Source organism: Podarcis vaucheri (genome assembly GCF_965113315.1).
Source record: "Podarcis vaucheri genome assembly, contig: HAP1_SCAFFOLD_315, whole genome shotgun sequence".
Lineage (NCBI taxonomy): Eukaryota > Metazoa > Chordata > Lepidosauria > Squamata > Lacertidae > Podarcis > Podarcis vaucheri.
The window spans coordinates 1-20,612 of NW_028118635.1; the positions used below are offsets into that span (position 1 = coordinate 1).

The window sequence follows — 20,612 nt, forward strand, 5'->3', positions numbered from 1 at the left end:
AGCGCTGTAACAGAATGCTTTCGATTTCCACTCAGTACACAGCATTCCAAGCTGCTTTCCTCACGTCCTGGCTTACCTCCCTTGTTGTCTCCTCCTCTCAGGCTCGAGGCACAGAAGGCTAACCCTTCACTACACCCAACAGATTATTGTGCAGAGGATGAAGAACTTCATGGTGAACTTAGGACCCTGATGAATATTGGCCAGGTTCATAGACATAGAGCAGCTCCCTTTCCTGTGAGAAACCACTTTATGTAAAAAGTAAACACCAAAAGTCTACCGTATTCTGAGATAATGCTGCTTCATTAACTATAATTAAGGGTTATGAAATGTTGATGATGCATTACTATTATTTTAAATTATTTCATTTGCATTTCCGAAAAATTTGGAACATATGGAGGACAGGAGAGAATGTACAAGATGTTAAAATAAGTGGAGGTTGTAATTCATGTGTGTAATATTCCTTTGTTCTCTTCCTAGAAAACAAATAGGATTTTCTCCCTACCCCACCCCATCGAAAGAAGACAATGGAGAAGGCAATCAGAATTCTGGTGGGCGATGTCCAATAGGATTAACAAAGAAACCATTTAAATGTATGGAGTGTGAAAGGAGAGAGGAGAAATAATTTGAAAGTATGGAGTGTGGGAAGAGCTTCAGTAGCAGTGGAACACCAAGAAAACATCAATGGACTCACACAGGGGAGAAACCATTTAAATGCATGGAGTGTGGAAAGAGCTTCATTGATAGAGGAACACTTCGAATCCATCATCGAATTCACACGGGGGGGGGGAACCATTTAAATGTATGGAGTGTGGAAGGAGCTACATTGACAGTGGAACACTAAGAAAACATCAACGGACTCACACGGGTGAGAAACCATTTAAATGTATGGAGTGCGGAAAGAGCTTCATTGATAGTGGCACATTAAGAAAACATCAACGGACACACATGGGGGACAAACCATTTAAATGCATGGAATGTGGAAAAAGTTTCAGTGACAATGGAAAACTTAGAATTCATCAGCGGACACACACAGGGGAGAAAACATTTAAATGCATGGAATGTGGAGAGAGCGTCTGTCACAATGGAACCCTTAGAATTCATCAACGGACTCACACGGGGGAGAAACCATTTAAATGCATGGACTGTGGTAAGAGCTTCATTAACAGTGGAACACTAAGAAAACATCAACGGACCCATACAGGGGAGAAACCATTTAAATGCATGGAGTGTGGGAAGAGCTTCACTGATAGTGGAACACTTAAAATTCATCAACGGACTCATACAGGTGAAAAACCATTTCAGTGCATGGAGTGTGGAAAGAGCTTCACTGATAGTGGAACACTTAGAATTCATCAACGGACTCATACAGGTGAAAAACCATTTCAGTGCATGGAGTGTGGAAAGAGCTTCACTGATAGTGGAACACTTAGAATTCATCAACGGACTCATACAGGTGAGAAACCATTTCAATGCATGGAGTGTGGAAAGAGCTTCAGTCGGAGTGGACTCCTTACAAACCATCATCATATTCACACGGGAGAGAAACCATTTAAATGCATGGAGTGTGGAAAGAGCTTCACTGAGAGTGGACACCTTAGAAACCATCATCTGATTCACACGGGGGAGAAACCATTTAAATGTATGGAGTGTGGAAAGAGCTTTAGTCAGAGCGGACACCTTAGATACCATCAATGGACTCACAGAACGGAGAAACCATTTCAATGCTTGGAGTGTGGAAGGAGCTTCAGTACAAGTGGAGTTTTTACAAAACATCAACAAACTCATACAGGGGAGTAACAATATAAGTCCCAGGGAAGTGGACAGAGGTTCAGTTGTAGTGGAAGTATTATAAACCATCAAAAGACTCTGAGAGGTAAGAGCTCTAAGAGTGGTAACACCTACAGGCCATGTATTAACTCAAAGAAGAGAAATGGTTTATAGAGTATAGAACCTGGTTCTCTCAAAGTTGACACTTTCTTTCACATCAATAACAAGAAATCAATCTGAATTGCATGCAGCGTATGTGAGCTTCTGTTGTTTGTAACGTGGTCTAGACGTTTATTTAAAGTATTGAAGGTAGAATTTCACAATAGTAAGCATAATATAATATTTAATGTGAATCTGTAGTGTTGCTTCTGAATGAGGGTGGACTGAGAGTGAGCTGGTTTTGGTGTTTGGTGGAGGGAGCTGGAAATGTTTGTATCTGGGAATGGAGAGTTGCTCAAAGTGGAGCTGAGACTGGTGGTGTTGCTTTGGAAGCAGAGTTAGACTAATATTATAGGAACAGCAGCATAACTGCCATTGTTATAGTTGCAATAGTGGAACCATGAAGACACAGAAAGATTGAAAGCACCTACTTATATGCCGAAGGTAATCTTGAAACCCTGATCTATTCTTTTGATTTATAGATGCATTATGTCAGATATAATGTGTATAGATATATTTGGTGGCAGGAGAAATAAAAGGGGCATTCCCTGGCAGAACCAGGAAAGGCTCTGTTCCCAGCTGCACGTCTTGCATGAGGGAAGGGGGCACAGGGAAGAAGGGGCCGTACCAGAGCATCTCAGAGCAATGTTGGGAGGGGGGCACATGGTGACGCAAGTGTGTGTAGAATGCTATCCCCAAAATGACGCAGGCGAGAAACAATATGGATGAGTATAATGTGGAAGGAGGTTCAGGTAGGTCCCAAACCCAGAGTGCTAAGGGTCAGCTTCCTCCAATTCCACCAGCTGCCCCAAGACAGGATCCCCCTCTGGGCCCTGAGGGTGGAAAGCCTCCTTGCACTTTTGCAACTGGACATGATCCGAGGGAGTCCTCCTGCCAGCAGAGCACAATGCATACTATTGATGTAATTATCTTATTGTTGCTGTTGCCATCATGGACTGGCTGGATGCAGAGAAGGGGGGAGACCCTTTTTTTTTTAATCTTCCACCATTACTGCTTCATGCTTCACTGGATTTCATGAGTTCTAAATTTAAGGGGGAGTGGCTTTTCTCTATCCTCTTTCTCCATTCTATCTGACATGTCCTTCCTTCCTCGTCTTCTCTCCAAACTGAAAGGTCCCAGATACTGAACTGTACACAGTACTCCAAATGTGTTCACACCATAGATCTCCATAAATAATTTCCATTCCTCCTTAAGGAGCAGATATGGGATTGTTATGTGTCACATGTCTGTTTTCATTCCAGCACAGTATGCTGGGAACTTCCGTTGTGTGTATAGGTTTTGCTTTTCTCTGTCTCTCTGAGAATACAAAGAGAGAGACGAAATGTTTCTTTGTCCTGATTTATGATTAATAAATCTGTAGTTGTAGTATGCTTCCACAAGCCTCACGCCTGTTCTGTGTCCGCAGTTCGCTCTGCTGATATAGTGTGCCCTGGCTTTGAAGCCTGGGTCGCTGATTTACATCGGAGCAGAGGCTGATGGGTCTTCGCAGCGGGACGGCTGGAGGGAGATGACCCACCTGGGACTAGCCAGCTGGCCTTGCGACCCTCTGCATGCCAACAAGATCTGCACTACAACCATTAGGAGAGTGGCAGGTGTATTTTCAATCAGTTCCCTAAACATTCCCAGCGTGAGATTTGCAGTTTCCCGAGCCAGTGCACACAGGGTCAACAATTTCCCAGAGTTACCTAACATGACCCCAAGGTCTCACTCCTGGTCCCTCACCTCCACCTCATCAGCCCAACGTGCATCTGTTTAATCTTGTTGACCATGAACTAGAACCCTGCCAGAACCAATGGATGGTGCCAGCTTGGTTCTATGACAAAGGAACATGTAAAATGTCAAACATTAAGAACTTCCCTGAAGGCCTTCAGAGGTCTTCCAAAAGTTACTTTCTCTCTTTGACATCTGATGATGATGATGATAATAATAATAATAAATTATTATGGGGGCGTGTGTTCCACAGGGAGGGCGCCACTACCAAGAAGGCCCTCTGCCTGGTTCCCTGTAATTATGAGGGAACTGCCAGAAGACCCTCGGAAGTGGACCTCAGTGTCCGGGCTAAATGATGGGGGGATTTTCTTTTCCTTGTGTTAGATGGATGTTGAAACAAGGTGTGATTGACTAGGCCATGTCTGGATCACAGATTTCTATCCAGGAGCCACAACTGCTTTGCATTCACAAACGCTATGTGAAATATCACTAGTAAATAGAATAATTTAAACAAGGAAACCAACAACAGTATTAAAATTGCAGGGAGAGAGAGAAAATCTGGATTTGAAATGACCAAACCACAAGATGAAAAGTCTCCATAGTAAATGAGGGAAGGGGGAGGCATTGGGGGGGGGGCTTTTGAAGCCTCCCTGCTGGCAAGGGAATTCCAGAGCAAGGGCGCCTCTGTCTGTCTGGAGTCCCTCACTGCCTCATCTCCAGCAGGAAGGGAGGATTTCCAGACTGGGACCCTTCACTGTTAGGGGGAGGTGCTGGGGCCTGGGCAGCTGGATGGATGGACATCAGCCTGCAGAAATGCTCCCCCCTTCCTTTCACAGGACTGTTGTGCTGTTGCATGTGAGTGACAAGGCAACACTCAAGAACAGTTCCCACCAACCAACATTACATCATTCCTCCACTGCCCACAAGAGGGCGATCTTTCCTCTACACATGGTAGAATCCTAGAATTGCAGAGTTGGAAGGGACCACGAGGGTCATCTAGTCCAGCCCCCTGCAATGCAGGAATATTTTGCCCAAAGTGGGGCTCAAACCCCCGACCCATAGATTCAGAGTCTCATGCTCTACCAACCGAACTCTAAAGCAGAGCCCAGAATAATTAGGGTTGCCATATTTCAAAAAGTAAAAACCAGGACAAGCCCAAAATTGTAGAGCTTTTTTTTTAAACAAGGCCCAAATAAACGCCAAAAAAGCCCATGATTTTTTGATTCACTTGTCTTAAATTCAGGACAAAGTGCCATCTTTTGGAAATTCCGCCTTTGAAATCTTTTGCTAGTCTTTCTTTTGAATGGGGTGGGGGGGTTTCAATCTGGCCAGTCCCCACGCAAAAGAATAAATGGAAACGTATCAAAAGGGGCAGCATTTGGAAACCACCTGGTTGCAAACCACTCTGGGTCCTTTGGCCTCCTGCTAGCAGAACTGCCAGAACTGGGAGCAGAGTAGGACTTACTCCTGAGTAAGCAGGCTCTGGATGGAAGATTGTGTATCAATAAGGCTTTTGGCCTTGAATTTATACCTACAGCTAAAAGGAAAAAAGAGACGAGGTTCTTTATGCAGGCCCCAAACTAGACCCCAAGCAGCTATTTAAGGGCAGTGAGGGAAGAATTACAGTCCTGGTGGAAGAATTATACACAGCAGAGACTTCTGGTCGGCGCCAGCGCTAATGGCGGTCCTCTTTCCGAGCTCCGGAGGAGGACGGCTCTGCGAGTTCGGGTCTGACCCGCTACGGCAAGTGGGGGACCCCTAAAATCACAGGCGCGGACGCCTGTGAACAAGGAGATTCGGTGGGCACCCAAAGCGCCCCCCCTTTACCGCAGAAAGAGCCTTTTTAAAGGCTCCGGAACGACAACGGGGGAGCGCGGTGCTGAGAATCGTCACCCAGCCCGCAGGGTGAAGCCGCGTCGCCATTAGTGGAGAGCGCCGATTCCTTCCTGTAAAATTTGGACTGAAAAAACCCGTGAGTAAGATTGAACCTCTATCCGATACAAAAGTACTTGAAATTAGGCTGAAAACGGGGAAGGCGAAAATTAAGGAAGTCTCCCTCCCCCTGACTGCATGATAACTAAAGCAACGAAAGTTAATAAGCTGCATCCGCATGGGACACTGTTTTTAACTGCTTAAATCTGACATCTGGACTTTGGATATCCCCCCTAGCTTGCAGGGCAGAGGGGAGGAAAAAGGGACTTTATGAGCTGCATGACCAATTTAAAGAAAAAGGAAATCTTCTGCAGCCCCCAACCTGAAACGGACTGCCTATAAGATAACAGGACACTGAACTGATTTTAAATTCCTGTGAAAGTTACATAGTGGAAGTTCTGCCTGTTACAAAGTTTTTGGACTTTGCTGTTACAATATATTAGAGAAGGCTGAGACTGTATCTACTGGAAAAGTGTTGCAATACACATTTAGAAGTCTCCTGATATACTTGTTTTTAAACATTCTTTGTCTTCGTACGTGGACATTTTGATTTGCTCCCTCTAGAGGGTAAATTAAAAGTTGCTACAGCCTGGGACGGTGGAATTTTCCTCCAGCAGACGGCTCCCGTGGGAAACGACCTTGGGATATGAGTGGCCCAGCAGATGAGATAAGTACGAGAGCCAAGACAAGACAACTTCAACAACAGCAACAGCAACAAAAGAAAAGAGGCTCGATCTCAGGTATAACCCCTACAGTAACAACAGGACAAGAAAAAGGGACAGCCGCCTCCATGGATGCAGTGTCGCAAGCTCTGCTTAAGATAAACCAATCTTTGGAGAACTTAACAAAGCAGACTGCAGAAAATACCAAGAAATTGACAGAAAACTCACAGAAACTGACAGAACTAACAACAAGATTGGATTTGAATACAGAATCTATTAACAGGCTTACGCAAGAAAATTCCGCAACACGCAAAATTGCAGAAGAAGCTAGAACTATTGCTGGAGATACTCAAGAAAAATTAGAACCGATCGCCAAAAAGGTGCACGACCACGACGTAACCCTGGCATTGTGGGAACTACAAAGAAAAGAAAGGAATTTGAAACTACGATCAATTCCAGAGAATGAAGGAGACAATCTTATGGACTTTTTAACACAAGAGTTTGCTGATTGCTGGGAAGATTTAGAGGAGGACGAATTTAAGATTACAACAGCATTCAGACTGGGCAAAAGACAGAACAGAAAGGCACCGAGGGACTGTTTGATCACCCTGAGATCGAAGGAGGAAAGAGATAAAATTTTAAGGCTACATTTTGAAAAGGCCCTACAAATTGGAAACTCACCGATACAGATCTTTAAAGATATTCCTAAACATATTTTGGACTTGAGAGCTTTCTACAAGGATTTGGTTTATCTGCTGAAGAAGAACATCATCCTCTTCAGGTGGGAATTCCCACAGGGACTGTCTTTTGACTATAAGGGAAAGAAGGTGAAAATAAAGACGATACAGGACAAAGAGAGGTTCTTGGAAAGAAATCGAGAGGATTTACAGAAGGGAACTGTGGACCCAATTGCAGAACAGAAGAGAGCACTAGACATTCTGAACCTATCATTTGGACAGAACCTGCCACCACCAACAGAGGAAGAACAACAACTGGGAGCTGTTGGAGGAATATCAGAAAAATAACAAGATGACCCTGCAATTCCTTAGCTGGAATTGTAATGGGCTGAACATGCCTTTGAAGAGACGGCAAGTCTTTCATATTTTGAACAGAGAACAACTGGATCTGATATGTTTACAAGAAACCCACATAACTAGAGCTCACAGGAGACTACTTATAAACAAAAGACTGGGACAAGAATTCATTTCGTCAGACAAAGTGAAAAAAAGAGGAGTCGTGATCTATGTAAAAGAGAAGTGGGCCCCAAAAATGATGTTTAAAGATGAACAAGGAAGATATTTGGCAGTGGAGATACAAGTACAAGGAGAAAAATTTTTGATAGTGGGGATCTATGCACCAAATGAAGGCAAGGCAGAATTCTTCAAGAAACTTCATGAAACTTTGATGGACTATTTGGATTATAATATGATAATTATGGGAGATATGAATGGTGTGGTCTCTACAAATATGGATAAGACACAAAGACTGACAGTTACCAAGGAAGGGAGACTTCCGAAGACTTTTTTTGAAATGACGGAAAACATGGACTTAATAGACATTTGGAGAACAAGGAACCCTCTGGAGAGAGAGGGAACCTTCTTCTCCCAAGCAAAGATGACCTGGACCAGAATTGATCAAATTTGGGTTACTAGTGGAATGGCTCCGAAGATTAAGAGGGTAGAAATCTGCCCAAAAACCTGCTCCGACCATAATGCCGTGAAGATGGAAATGAAACCTACATTAACTGGTCAGTTTAGATGGAGGATGAATGACACCCTGTTTCAAGATAAGGAGATCCACATGAAGGCCCAAAAAACTCTAAAGGACTACTTTGAAATAAATCTAAAGGGCGATGTGGAAAAAAGAGTGATCTGGGACGCAAGTAAAGCAGTGATGCGAGGATTTTTGATTCAACAAAATTCAATAAGGAAGAGAAAACAGAATGAGAAAAAGGAAAAGATCCTGGAAAAGATAAAGGAAGGAGAGAAAAAATTAAGATCAAAACCAAAGTCCCAGGAGATATTGAGAGAGATTAAGTTATATCAAACACAATATATAGAATTGATGAACCAAGAGATAGAATGGAAGATTAAGTTATATCAAACACAATATATAGAATTGATGAACCAAGAGATAGAATGGAAGATAAAGCAAATGAAACAAAAGACATTTGAATCGGCAGATAAATGTGGTAAACTTTTGGCATGGCAATTAAAGAAAAGGCAGAAACTAAATACAGTTACAAGCCTAGAAGTGGACGGAAAGAATATATCCAAACCCAATGAGATTAGAAATTGCTTTTTGAGCTATTTTAAAAAACTTTATTCCCAAGGACCACAAAATGAAGAGGATATAGATAAATTCCTTAATAAATATGGATTACAAAAAATCTCTCATCAAAGCAAGGTGGATTTAAACCAGAGAATAACAGAACAAGAGATAGAGGGTGCCATTCAGGACATGCAACTGGGCAAATCTCCAGGGCCTGACGGACTGACTTCCAGATACTACAAATCTTTGAAGGAATGGTTGATACAACCGTTAAAGGAAGTTTGTAATGAGATCTTAGAGGGGAAAAAGGCACCTGAATCGTGGAAAGAAGCGTATATATCACTCATACCAAAGACAGAGACTGAAAAGACTCAACTGAAGAACTACCGCCCAATATCATTACTTAATGTGGATTACAAAATTTTTGCAGACATTTTAGCAAAAAGATTTAAAAAAGTGCTGATGGAGAAGATTCATAAGGACCAAGCAGGCTTTCTCCCAAAGAGACACCTATCAGACAATGTTAGGAATATAATAGACATTTTGGAAAAGTTAGAGGTGAACATAAACACTAAAGCAGTTTTGATATTTGTGGACGCGGAGAAAGCCTTTGACAATATTTCTTGGAGTTTTATGAAAAAGAATCTTCATGGGATGGGGGTAGGGCAAGGATTTGAGAATGGTATGGGTGCAATATATTCTGAACAAAAAGCTAAGTTGATTGTAAATAATGTAATAACTGAGGAACTCAAGATAGAAAAAGGAACACGACAAGGGTGCCCAATTTCCCCATTGCTTTTCATTTCGGTTCTGGAGGTGTTGCTGAACATGATTGGAGAGGACCAGCAGGTTAAAGGGGTACAGGTCGGAGTTAAACATTACAAATTAAGAGCATTCGCAGATGATCTTGTATTGACTTTGCAAGAGCCAAACACTAGTACGAAAAGGGTGCTAGAAATAATTCAACAATTTGGACAGGTAGCTGGATTTAAGTTGAATAAACAAAAAACTAAAGTCTTAGGGAAAAACTTAACAGATATGGAGAAGGAGAAGTTTCAAGAAGAGACAGGTCTGACGGTGGTTAAGAAGGTGATATATCTAGGGGTGTATTTGACATCTAAAAACCTGAATTTGTATAAGGATAACTATGAAAAATGTTGGTCAGAAATTAAAAAAGACTTAGAAATATGGTCAAACTTGAAATTGTCAATGTTAGGCCGAATTGCAGTTATTAAGATGAATGTATTGCCTAGAATGTTATTTTTGTTTCAAACCTTGCAGATTATTGACAAGATGGACTGTTTCAAGAGGTGGCAGAAAGATATTACGAAATCTGTCTGGCAGGGCAAAAAGCCCAGAATAAAATTTAAAATACTCACAGATGCAAAAGAAAGAGGGGGATTTGCCCTGCCGGACTTAAAACTGTATTATGAAGCAGCAGCGTTTTGCTGGCTGAAAGAGTGGATGCTCCTCGAGAATACAGATATCTTGGATTTGTTGTTGTTGTTTAGTCGTTTAGTCGTGTCCGACTCTTCGTGACCCCATGGACCAGAGCACGCCAGGCACTTCTGTCCTCCACTGCCTCCCGCAGTTTGATCAAACTCATGCTAGTAGCTTCAAGAACACCATCCAACCATCTCATTCTCTGTCGTCCCCTTCTCCTTGTGCCCTCCATCTTTCCCAACATCAGGGTCTTTTCCAGGGAGTCCTCTCTTCTCATGAGGTGGCCAAAGTATTGGAGCCTCAACTTCACGATCTGTCCTTCCAGTGAGCACTCAGGGCTGATTTCCTTCAGAATGGAGAGGTTTGATCTTCTTGCAGTCCATGGGACTCTCAAGAGTCTCCTCCAGCACCATAATTCAAAAGCATCAATTCTTCGGCGATCAGCCTTCTTTATGGTCCAGCTCTCACTTCCATACATCACTACTGGGAAAACCATGGCTTTTACTATACGGACCTTTGTTGGCAAGGTGATGTCTCTGCTTTTTAAGATGTTGTCTAGGTTTGCCATCACCTTTCTCCCAAGGAGCAGGCGTCTTTTAATTTCGTGACTGCTGTCACCATCTGCACTGATCATGGAGCCCAAGAAAGTAAAATCTCTCACTGCCTCCATTTCTTCCCCATCTATTTGCCAGGAGGTGATGGGCCCAGTGGCCATGATCTTCGTTTTTTTGATGTTGAGCTTCAGACCATATTTTGCGCTCTCCTCTTTCACCCTCATTAAAAGGTTCTTTAATTCCTCTTCACTTTCTGCCATCAAGGTTGTGTCATCTGCATATCTGAGGTTGTTGATATTTCTTCCGGCAATCTTAATTCCGGCTTGGGATTCATCCAGCCCAGCCTTTCGCATGATGAATTCTGCATATAAGTTAAATAAGCAGGGAGACAATATACAGCCTTGCCGTACTCCTTTCCCAATTTGGAACCAATCAGTTGTTCCATATCCAGTTCTAACTGTAGCTTCTTGTCCCACATAGAGATTTCGCAGGAGACAGATGAGGTGATCAGGCACTCCCATTTCTTTAAGAACTTGCCATAGTGGATTTAGAAGGTTTCAATAACACATTTGGTTGGCATGCATATTTATGGTATGACAAAATCAAAGCGCATACGGCCTTTAAAAGCCACATTGTCAGAAAAGTGTTGTTTAATGTTTGGATAAGATATAGAGATTTGTTGGAAAACAAAACCCCTAGATGGGTATCACCCTTGGAGGCTAAGGCATTGAAGAAACTCAATATGGAGGCCGGATGGCCAAAGTATTGGGAGATTTTGGAACAGGACGGAGACAAACTGAAACTACAGAGCCATGAAAAACTGAAACCTATAGTACGAGACTGGCTCCATTATTATCAAATAATGGAGGTTTATAAACAAGACAGGAAAATTGGCTTCCAGGTGGAAAAATCAAAACTAGAGACAGAACTGTTAGAACCCAATACTAAGAATTTGTCAAGAATGTATAATTTGCTGTTGAAATGGAATACACAAGATGAAACAGTTAAATCAGTTATGATTAAGTGGGCACAGGACATTGGTCATAATATTATGTTTGCTGACTGGGAAAGGTTGTGGAACACCGGTATTAAATTTACGGCATGTAATGCCTTAAAGGAAAATGTTATGAAAATGATCTATAGGTGGTACATGACCCCAGTCAAGCTAGCAAAAATTTACCATTTGCCTGATAACAAATGTTGGAAATGCAAGGAAACTGAAGGTACTTTTTATCATCTTTGGTGGACATGCCCGAAGATTAAGGCTTTCTGGGAAATGATATATAATGAAATGAAAAAGGTATTTAAATATACTTTCCTTAAGAAACCAGAGGCCTTTCTCTTGGGCATTGTCGGCCAATTGGTGTTAAAAGGGGATAGAACTTTTTTTATGTATGCTACAACAGCAGCAAGAATACTCATCGCAAAGTATTGGAAGACACAAGATCTACCCACCTTGGAAGAGTGGCAGATGAAAGTGATGGACTATATGACATTGGCTGAGATGACAGGCAGAATCCGTGATCAGGGAAAGGAGACTGCGGAAGAAGACTGGAAGAAATTTAAAATTTATCTCAAGGACTATTACAAACTTGATGAATGTTAGAATGTCGAGGTTTTCAGAAAGAAAGGGTTGCAGTGATGTAAGATTAGATTAAAGAAAGGATTAAGATGAATTAGGTTGGGGGGAAAAACATCTATAAGTTGCTATAAAACTATGGACATGGGGATGCAGAAAGGGGCGGTATGGGGGAGTCTGAGAAAAGAAGTTTAAGAAAAGATATTATGAAATTATGTTTGTTTGTTTGTCTTTTTATATGTTTGTTATAAAAAACTTTTGTAAAACCAATAAAAAATTTATTAAAAAAAAAAAAGAATTATACACAGCAAATGGGAAGAAATCAGACTTTTACATACTGTATGGGAAGCGGGCGGTGGTGAGGGGCTTTTTATACAGCCTTCTTTCCAGAGAAGCTCCAAAAGCAAGATATCTGAGCAGAAATCAGGGCGAATGAGAAGAAATCCCCTCATAGAGCAGGGATCCCGGGGAATCTGCCTCCTCCTCCTCGGCGCCTGAAACTGAGGCGAGGCTGAGATCCCGAAGGGCGGGAAGTTGGGAAAAGGCGGGAAAAGCCGTTGAGGGGAAGAAGAAGCAGCGGGGGGGGAGGGGCGCCTCCTCTCTCGCCCCTCAGAGACACGACGGGGACCCTCTTGGGAGGGGAGCAGAAAGGGGTCTCTCTCTCCCCCCCCCCCTCACAACCCCATTGCACTCCTCTCATGGCGGAAGGGGACCCCACCCTCTTCTCCCTGCCTGGCGAGGGGGCAGCCGGGCCAAGGGGGTCTCTGGGCGCAGGAGAGCCTGGGGGGAGGGAGGAGAGGAAGCGCCCCTTCTCTCTCAGGCAGCCCCATGTCTCTTCCCCCCCCCCCGAGGCTGGGTCCATCTCTGGGCTTCACAGAGGACCCCCCCCCTGGGCTGGGGGGGGAGGAGGGACCCCCCTGGGCTTCCCTGGGTCCGCCCCTCCCCCACTCTCCTGACCCACAGGGGGAGGGGCAGCCCTTCCCTCCTCCTCACTCAGCCTCTCCCCTCCCAGCCTCCCTCTTTGCAGATTGACAACCACCTCCTTCTCTCCCCGCAAACCCAGGTCACCCCCAGATATGATGCCCCCCCCGCAGCCATCTCGACCCCGGCTGTGGGGAGGAGGAAGGAGGGGGGCCAGGCCCCCATGGAGCCCCCGAGGCAGCGCCGTCCCGTCCTCTTCCCATCCCAACACAGGAAGGGGCTGCTCTATAGACGTAGCTCTAGGGGCAAGCGCATCCCAAAAGGAACCGGAACTGTCGCTGCTGAATGCGCCGGAAGTTTCCAGGAAAGGGGAGGAGGGGCGTCGCTGAAGAGTTCCCCCCCCCCGTCGCCGCCGCCCTTTCTATTGTAGACAAGGAAAGCGGACTAATCTGGAGCCAGGGAGGCGGAGGACCAAGTGGTAAAGAGGGAGAGAAGGGGGGGAATAGAAGGGGGGATAAGGGGGGAGGACAAAGAGACCCCCCCAAGGAAAGCGCCCTCCCTGGGGTCGCCCGTCGACAGGGGCCCCGATCCAGGCCCCGACCCAGGGGGGAAGGGGGGGGGACCCAACACCTGCAAGATCTCCTGGGCAGCAGCAGCAGCACCGCCAGACTCCCCTTTCTCTTCCCTGGGGGGCCGAGAGATGCTCAGCTGCCCTGCCCCCCCCCGAGGCCTTGGCGGGAAGGGGAATGAGGACCCCAAGCAGGGCTGGGGGTGGGACTGAGGCCCCCCATTCTCCCTGGGGTCGTGGGGCGCCTGGCTGGGTCCCCAAGAGACCAGCTGAGCTTGTTCTGGGGATGAGCTTTCGTGTGCATGCACACTTCTTCAGATTGGACAGTTTTCTGCCTGAAATTTGGGAAACACTTTCTCTTTCCTCTCAATAATATCTCTTCCAAACTGTGAGCCTCTCCCTTCATCTTGTCCAAACAAGATGATTTGATGGTATTGAAACCAATCCGCCACCACACCTCCCACCTCATCCTGTTTATTCAGTTTTATTTCTTCTTCCGAAAAGTCCAAAAGATCTCTGTAAGTTGCCCATTGCTTCTTCCGTATTGCATTTTTTAAAAAAGCTGTTGCTTTTGTGGGTTGGAGCCAAAGAGGTGTTTTTCTTTCCAGCATATTATTATATTTATCCCATACTGTAAAAAGGATTTTCTGAATAACCTGATTCATAGAGCTCTTGTGTGTTTTAGTTTTATCCTGCCATAAATAAGCGTGCCAACCAAACATAGTCTTACGACCTTTGTTATAAGGAAAACCTGCTCCTTTCCCCTTATGGGGTATCCAAGAGCCCATATAGTCCTTAAGTGGGTTCCATATAGGTAGGAGAAAATAACAGAGGCCAAGCAGAGAATATGGAGAAGCAAAGCGGCTAGTAAGCCTGATCTTTATTGCAACAGTGTCCCCCCCCCCTCACCACAACCAGGAGGGAGGTGTGCAAGGCCTTATATAGTCTTTTGAAATTGCCCACCCAAGACCACCCCCCCAATATCATACAGAAGGAGACTGTCTACAGCAGGAATAGATCACAGGAGGCGGTCTACAGCAGAAAACCTGTCCCCAAGGATACCTGTTAATGGTCACTAGCTGCATTACCTGGGCAGCCTGGGCATTCTTTTGTGATGGTAAATACTTTAGTTCCTGAATCCAGGTCACAGGCTCACCCTGTTCATCCCTCCTTAAGGCAGTATTTGTAAGCACAAAGACAATGGGAAGGCTTCCATTTGCCTTCTTTACTGCAGAGGAATATTTGAATACATTTCTGAGCACAATTCAAAGTGTTGGTGCTCCCTTGGACAAAACAAAGACACCAACCAGTTATAACTTGGAGCAAAACAGCAGCCTGCCTGTAGGCTTGGCCTTTATTGAACTGTTGCAACAGGGTGTTCCCCTCATTTGCAAGAGAGAGGAAAGACAAAGAAAAATGGTGTGCAAAGTCTTATAAAGACTTTTGAAATTGCCACCCTCTAGGTCAAGCCCACCCCCAGAAACATCACACCTTCATCACAGAAAGGAGGGGTTGAGGAAGGAGTTGTGGTGGTAACCTGAGTGTCCTGTCACCTGGCAGGTTCCTCCTTTCCCCCTGCCCATGAGTCACTTCCAGGAGACAAAGGGGAGTTTGCAGTTTCCTGCCCCCAGAGGGAAGATCTGATCATTGTCCTTTGTTGGTGCTGAATCCACTCCCATATGCAAGTTCTTTGTGATCTTGATGGTCTTCTGTCTGGGATCATCAGGGTTGACATAGCAACTGGGCAGGGCTCCTGTGGATGTGCTGGGATGGTGAAGGGATTATGGCTGACCAGAACCAAGCCACCCCCCTTTGATAGTCCTTGTCATATGGAGTAAAATAAAAATGGAACACTGCAAATCCGATGTATGGTTGATTTTTCTATGAATTTATAACAGAAGTGTGGCGTGTGTAGTGTGTGAGTGTGAATGTGTGTGAAGTTTGTACAAACTGAATGATTGGGGGGGGGGTTCCTGCTACAGTGCTGACCTTTCAAGCCCTAAACGGCCTCAGTCCTGTATACCTGAAGGAGCGTCTCCACATCCATCGTTCAACCTGGACACTGAGATCCAGCGCCGAGGGCCTTCTGGCGGTTCCCTCATTGCGAGAAGTGAGGTTACAGGGAACCAGACAGAGCGCCTTCTGGGTAGTTGCGCTTGCCCTATGGAACGCCCTCCCATCAGATGTCAAGGAAATAAGCAGCTATCTTATTTTTAAAAGACATCTGAAGGCAGCTCTGTTTAGGGAAGTTGTTAATATTTAATGCTTTACTGTTTTTGACACTCAATTGGTGTGGACCTCAGTGATGATATTTTCTTTTCCTTGTGTTAGATGCATGTTGAAACAAGGTGTGATTGACATGGGCATGTCTGGATCACAGATTTCTGCCCAACACCACTCCTCTTCCTGGACATACCTGTGATGTATTGATGACACTATGATAAATGTGTTGTGGGAACTATTAAAAATTCACGTAATCTTTGTCCTGGACCTTTTCTTTTTTTGCTCTCCTTAGAGATTGAGACCTTTGTTGCACAAATAAATGATCAGCCCTTCTGGCCACTGATTTGCTTCCTCATTGCTTGCCTGCCGTCTCGCGTTTTCTGATCAATCCAGCATCCGCAGGGCTAGACTCCAGCAAAGTTGGAAAGCACTTTAAGGTAGGGCACCCCAAGAATTGTTATTTTCACCTGGAAGGAGTTGGGGAGCTGTCAAAACCAAACCCCAGTTTTCCCCATGTGGCAAGACCACCTGGAATAATTTTACCCTTATGATTTCTATATAATCATATATATCCATATGTATCCATATATCCATGTATCTAACTGGTTTTTAATAGCTAAGGCTTCAAGGCTTCAGCAGAACTAAAATGCTTAGATTTTAGAAATCCAAAGCTGACCTCTGTCCCATTTCTCCCCCAGTGTCTTGCTAACATTTGAAGGAAATAATAAATCTGATGTGCTGGCACTTTCCTCCCTTGGAGACAGCTCCTCAGCGGCTGAGTCGGGGGAACTGGAAAAAATAGTTAACTGCAATGTTCTAGCCAGTAGCGGGGGCGGGGGGTTGTCCATGCTTTCAAAATAAGTTTCTTTTCGGCTTCCGGGGGCGGCGCGAAACGGCAATGGCGGTCCTCTTCAGTCTCTGAAGAGGGGCTCCGCAGAAAAGGATCGTACGCTACGGCACAGCGACGATCCATTAAGAAAAACCACGAGTAGAGTGAGCTCGTGGCCGTGGGACTCGGCGGGCACCTGGAGCGACCCCCGAAACGAAGAAGGGACCCCGTAAGGGGCTCCGGAAGCATGGAGGGGAAGCGGTGCTGTGAGTTCATCGCTCTTTCTGCGGGAGTGAAGCCGCGCGGCTGCTGCTGATGAGCGCTGACCTTTCTTCCTTTGAATTGGATTACAAACCATCTACTCGTGAGTAAGGATTACTCTCTTTTGGATTACAAATTCGGGAATTTGGCTGAAAGCGGGGGACGAAAAAAGGAAGTCCGTCTTTCCGCACTGCTTAAAGATCAAAGGCAAAGAAACTGACAGCTGGAAGCAATTTAAAGGGACATAAAAATTGGAAATATCGTGCGCTAATGAAATTGGCAACCGAAAGGGTAAAGGCAAGTTTTTCTTCTTTTTTCATGGCATTGATTTAAACTGGGAATCCTCTCCTCCTTGTTGGATTACAAAAATTTAAAGTGCCAAGTATCGGGCTGGCAGGGGGAAAGAGAACTGTTGCTGCGGGAACTGTATCTAAAGTGGAAATTGATACATTTTGGGTGCTTATTGAGGATACATTTAAAGAACTGTAGCAGACACCTTTTGGAGAGACTTTGTGGCAACCTGCGAACGCTCTGTAAGTTTTAAAGAGAAAAAGGACTGTTGTTAAACTTCTGTTGTTAAACTTCTTGGGACTGCAGGGACTTTAATGGCGGACAAATTTCTTTCTTTCCTTTCTGAATTGCAATAATACTCCCTCTAGTGGAGTTTTGGATTTACAAGTGCCTGGGAACAAATTTTATTTTGACTCTCTGCGGTTTTCTTTGGTATATTGAGGGACTGTCTTTCCCATGGGAAGATTGATAGTTTGACCTTGAGCCATAGACAGGTGTGGAATGAGTGGCCAACCGAAAACAAGGGCTGCAAAAGCGAAAGCAGGGAAAGGACAACTTGTGCAAACAACTTTGACAACTCAAACACGCAGATCATCCGTTCCAGCTGTATTAGAGGAAGCTGGACAGACTACAACAGAGGATATGGCTGCAGGAGGATCTGAGTCTACCATACTAAAAGAGATGTTAGATCAATTCGCAATTTTAAACAAGAAGGTGGATGATCAGACGGCAAAAATTGATTTAGCCACATCCTCCATTACAAAACTTACTGAACAAGTGACACAACATTCACAAGCAATTGGAAATCTTAAAGATATAGCATCTGAGAATCGGAAATTGGCCGAAGCCGCCAATTTGAAAGCTGACCAAGCAAATCAAAAAATTGAGGAAATAAAAGGGGAAGTAAGGCCACTTCATAGACACATCAGTGACCAGCAAGCCTACCTGTCTATGGTCGAATTGAGAAATCGGGAAAATAATTTGAGACTCTGTCTTATCCCAGAACTTGAGAAAGAAGATCTGATTGGTTACTTGACAGTGGAGTTCTCTAAGTTCTGGGGTATAAAAGTTGATCAGGACTTTAAAATAATAACTGCATTTAGATTGGGAAGAGTAACAAGGAAGGACAGACCCAGGGACTGTTTGATCATTTTGAGATCTAAACAGGAGAGAGACAAAATATTGGACCTTCACTTTAAGAAATCACTTGAGTTCCAAGATAAGAGAGTGGAAATTTATAAGGATATACCAAAACAACTTTTGGATCTCAGAGCTGTATACACGGATCTAGCAAGATTACTGCGAGGCAACGGGATACCTTACAGGTGGGAGTTCCCTCAAGGTTTATCTTTTACCTATAAAGGAAAGAAAATTAAAATTAAAACAAAAGAAGATAGCCAGAAGTTCCTGCACGACCACGGAGAGGACCTACAGAAAGGGATAGCGGCTCTTTGGCCACAACCACTGCCTGGAGTAGAACCATTACCTTCTGCCTCAGGTACGGAAGAAAAAGAGGACACCCCATTATAGAGTAACAACAGATCGACCCAGGATGTCTCTGCAGCTATATAGTTGGAACATTAATGGCGCAAATTCCCCGGAGAAAAGGAGAAGGATCTTTCATATTTTGAAAAAAGAACATTTGGATATAATTTGTCTGCAGGAAACACACGTGACAAGACTCCAAAGGAAAGTGTTGATTAACAAAAGATTGGGCCAAGAATTTATTTCATCAGATAGAGTCAAGAAAAGAGGCGTGGTGATCTATGCAAAGGAGAATCTGTCACCGAAAATTTTGTTTAAAGATGAACACGGATGAATTTTGGCAATTGAAACACAAATTCAAGGAGAAAAAGTTTTGATATTAGGAATTTATACACCAAATGAGGGGAAATCGGAATTTTACAAGAAACTGCATGAGACATTGCTGGACTATCTGGACTATACTAACATCATTATGATGGGAGATATGAATGGGGTGGTCTCTACCCTAATGGACAAGTCCCAGAACCAAAATTTGACTAAGGACGGCAGATTACCTAAAACCTTTTTTGAATTGACTGACAATATGGATTTGATTGACACTTGGAGGACAAGGAACCCCCTAGGTAAGGAGGGAACATTCTTCTCTGAGGCCCACCTGTCATGGACAAGAATCGACCAGATTTGGGTAACTAGAGGGCTGGCACCTAAGATTGTAAGAGTGGAAATCTGCCCAAAGACTTGCTCCGACCATAACGCTCTGAAAATGGAATTAAGACTTACTCCAGCTGGTTCCTTCAGATGGAGAATGAATGACAACCTGCTAAGAGATCAATAGATTGTAAAGAAGGGCCAAAAAGCTTTAAAGGACTATTTCGAAATTAACTTGAACACCTCGGTGGAAAAGAGAATAATCTGGGACGCAAGCAAAGCGGTAATGAGAGGGTTTCTGATACAACAGAACACGATTAAGAAAAAACTCTGGAATGGAAAAAAGGATAAGATATTAGAGAAGATAAAAGATGGAGAGAAAAAATTGAGATTAGACCCAAAATCAAAAGAGACTTTGAGAGAAATTAAATTTTATCAATCACAATATACGAAATTGATAAACCAAGAAGTGGAATGGAAAATTAAACAAATGAAACAAAGATCTTTTGAATCAGCAAATAAATGTGGAAAACTGCTAGCATGGCAGTTGAAGAAAAGACAAAAATTGAACTATGTAACCAATCTAGAGGTTGAAGGGAAAAACATTCAGAAACCAGGTGAAATTAGAAAGTGTTTCCAGAAATATTTTAAAAAACTGTATACGCAAGGGCCCGAGGAAGGGTTCGAGATGGACCAATTTTTGAAAGCCAACGGCCTACCAGAACTTTCTCAGGAAAAGAGATCAATCTTGAATCATAGAATAACACAACAGGAAATTGAGGTTGCCATTCAGAATATGCAGCTGGGCAAGTCTCCAGGCCCTGATGGACTTACCTCCAAGTATTATAAGACATTAAAAGACTATTTGACATTACCACTAATGGAGGTTTGTAACCAGATTATGGACGGTGGGAGAGCACCAGAAACGTGGAAAGAAGCTTTCATTACATTGATACCCAAAGTGGAAACTGAAAAGACTCAGCTAAAGAACTACCGTCCCATCTCACTCCTTAATGTGGATTACAAAATATTTGCAGACATTTTGGCAAATAGATTTAAAAAGGTTCTGAATGAAGTAATTCATAAGGACCAGGCAGGCTTTCTCCCGGGTAGACATTTGTCTGACAATACCAGGAACATCATTGATATTTTGGAATTCTTGCAAACTAATATTAACACCAAAGCAGTGTTAATCTTTATTGATGTGGAGAAGGCCTTTGACAATATTTCCTGGAAGTTTATGAAGAAGAACTTGGAAGGGATGGGAGTGGGACGGGGGTTTGAAAAT

At 43.8% G+C, this 20,612-nt stretch overlaps 1 protein-coding gene across 2 annotated transcripts; it reads left to right on the plus strand.

Moving 5' to 3' along the window:
* Positions 1-66: 66 nt before the first annotated feature.
* On the plus strand, positions 67-3,326 carry LOC309524482 (uncharacterized protein). Of its 2 annotated transcripts, none has more exons than XM_082242425.1 (2): positions 67-258; positions 478-3,326. In XM_082242425.1, the coding sequence occupies exon 2, from the start codon at positions 802-804 to the stop codon at positions 1,795-1,797; it is 996 nt and encodes a 331-aa protein (XP_082098551.1). In that variant the 5' UTR covers positions 67-258; positions 478-801; the 3' UTR covers positions 1,798-3,326. The 2 variants fall into 2 exon arrangements, with proteins under 2 accessions (XP_082098551.1, XP_082098550.1); XM_082242424.1 differs by having other exon boundaries at positions 67-234.
* The last annotated feature ends 17,286 nt before the right edge of the window (positions 3,327-20,612 follow it).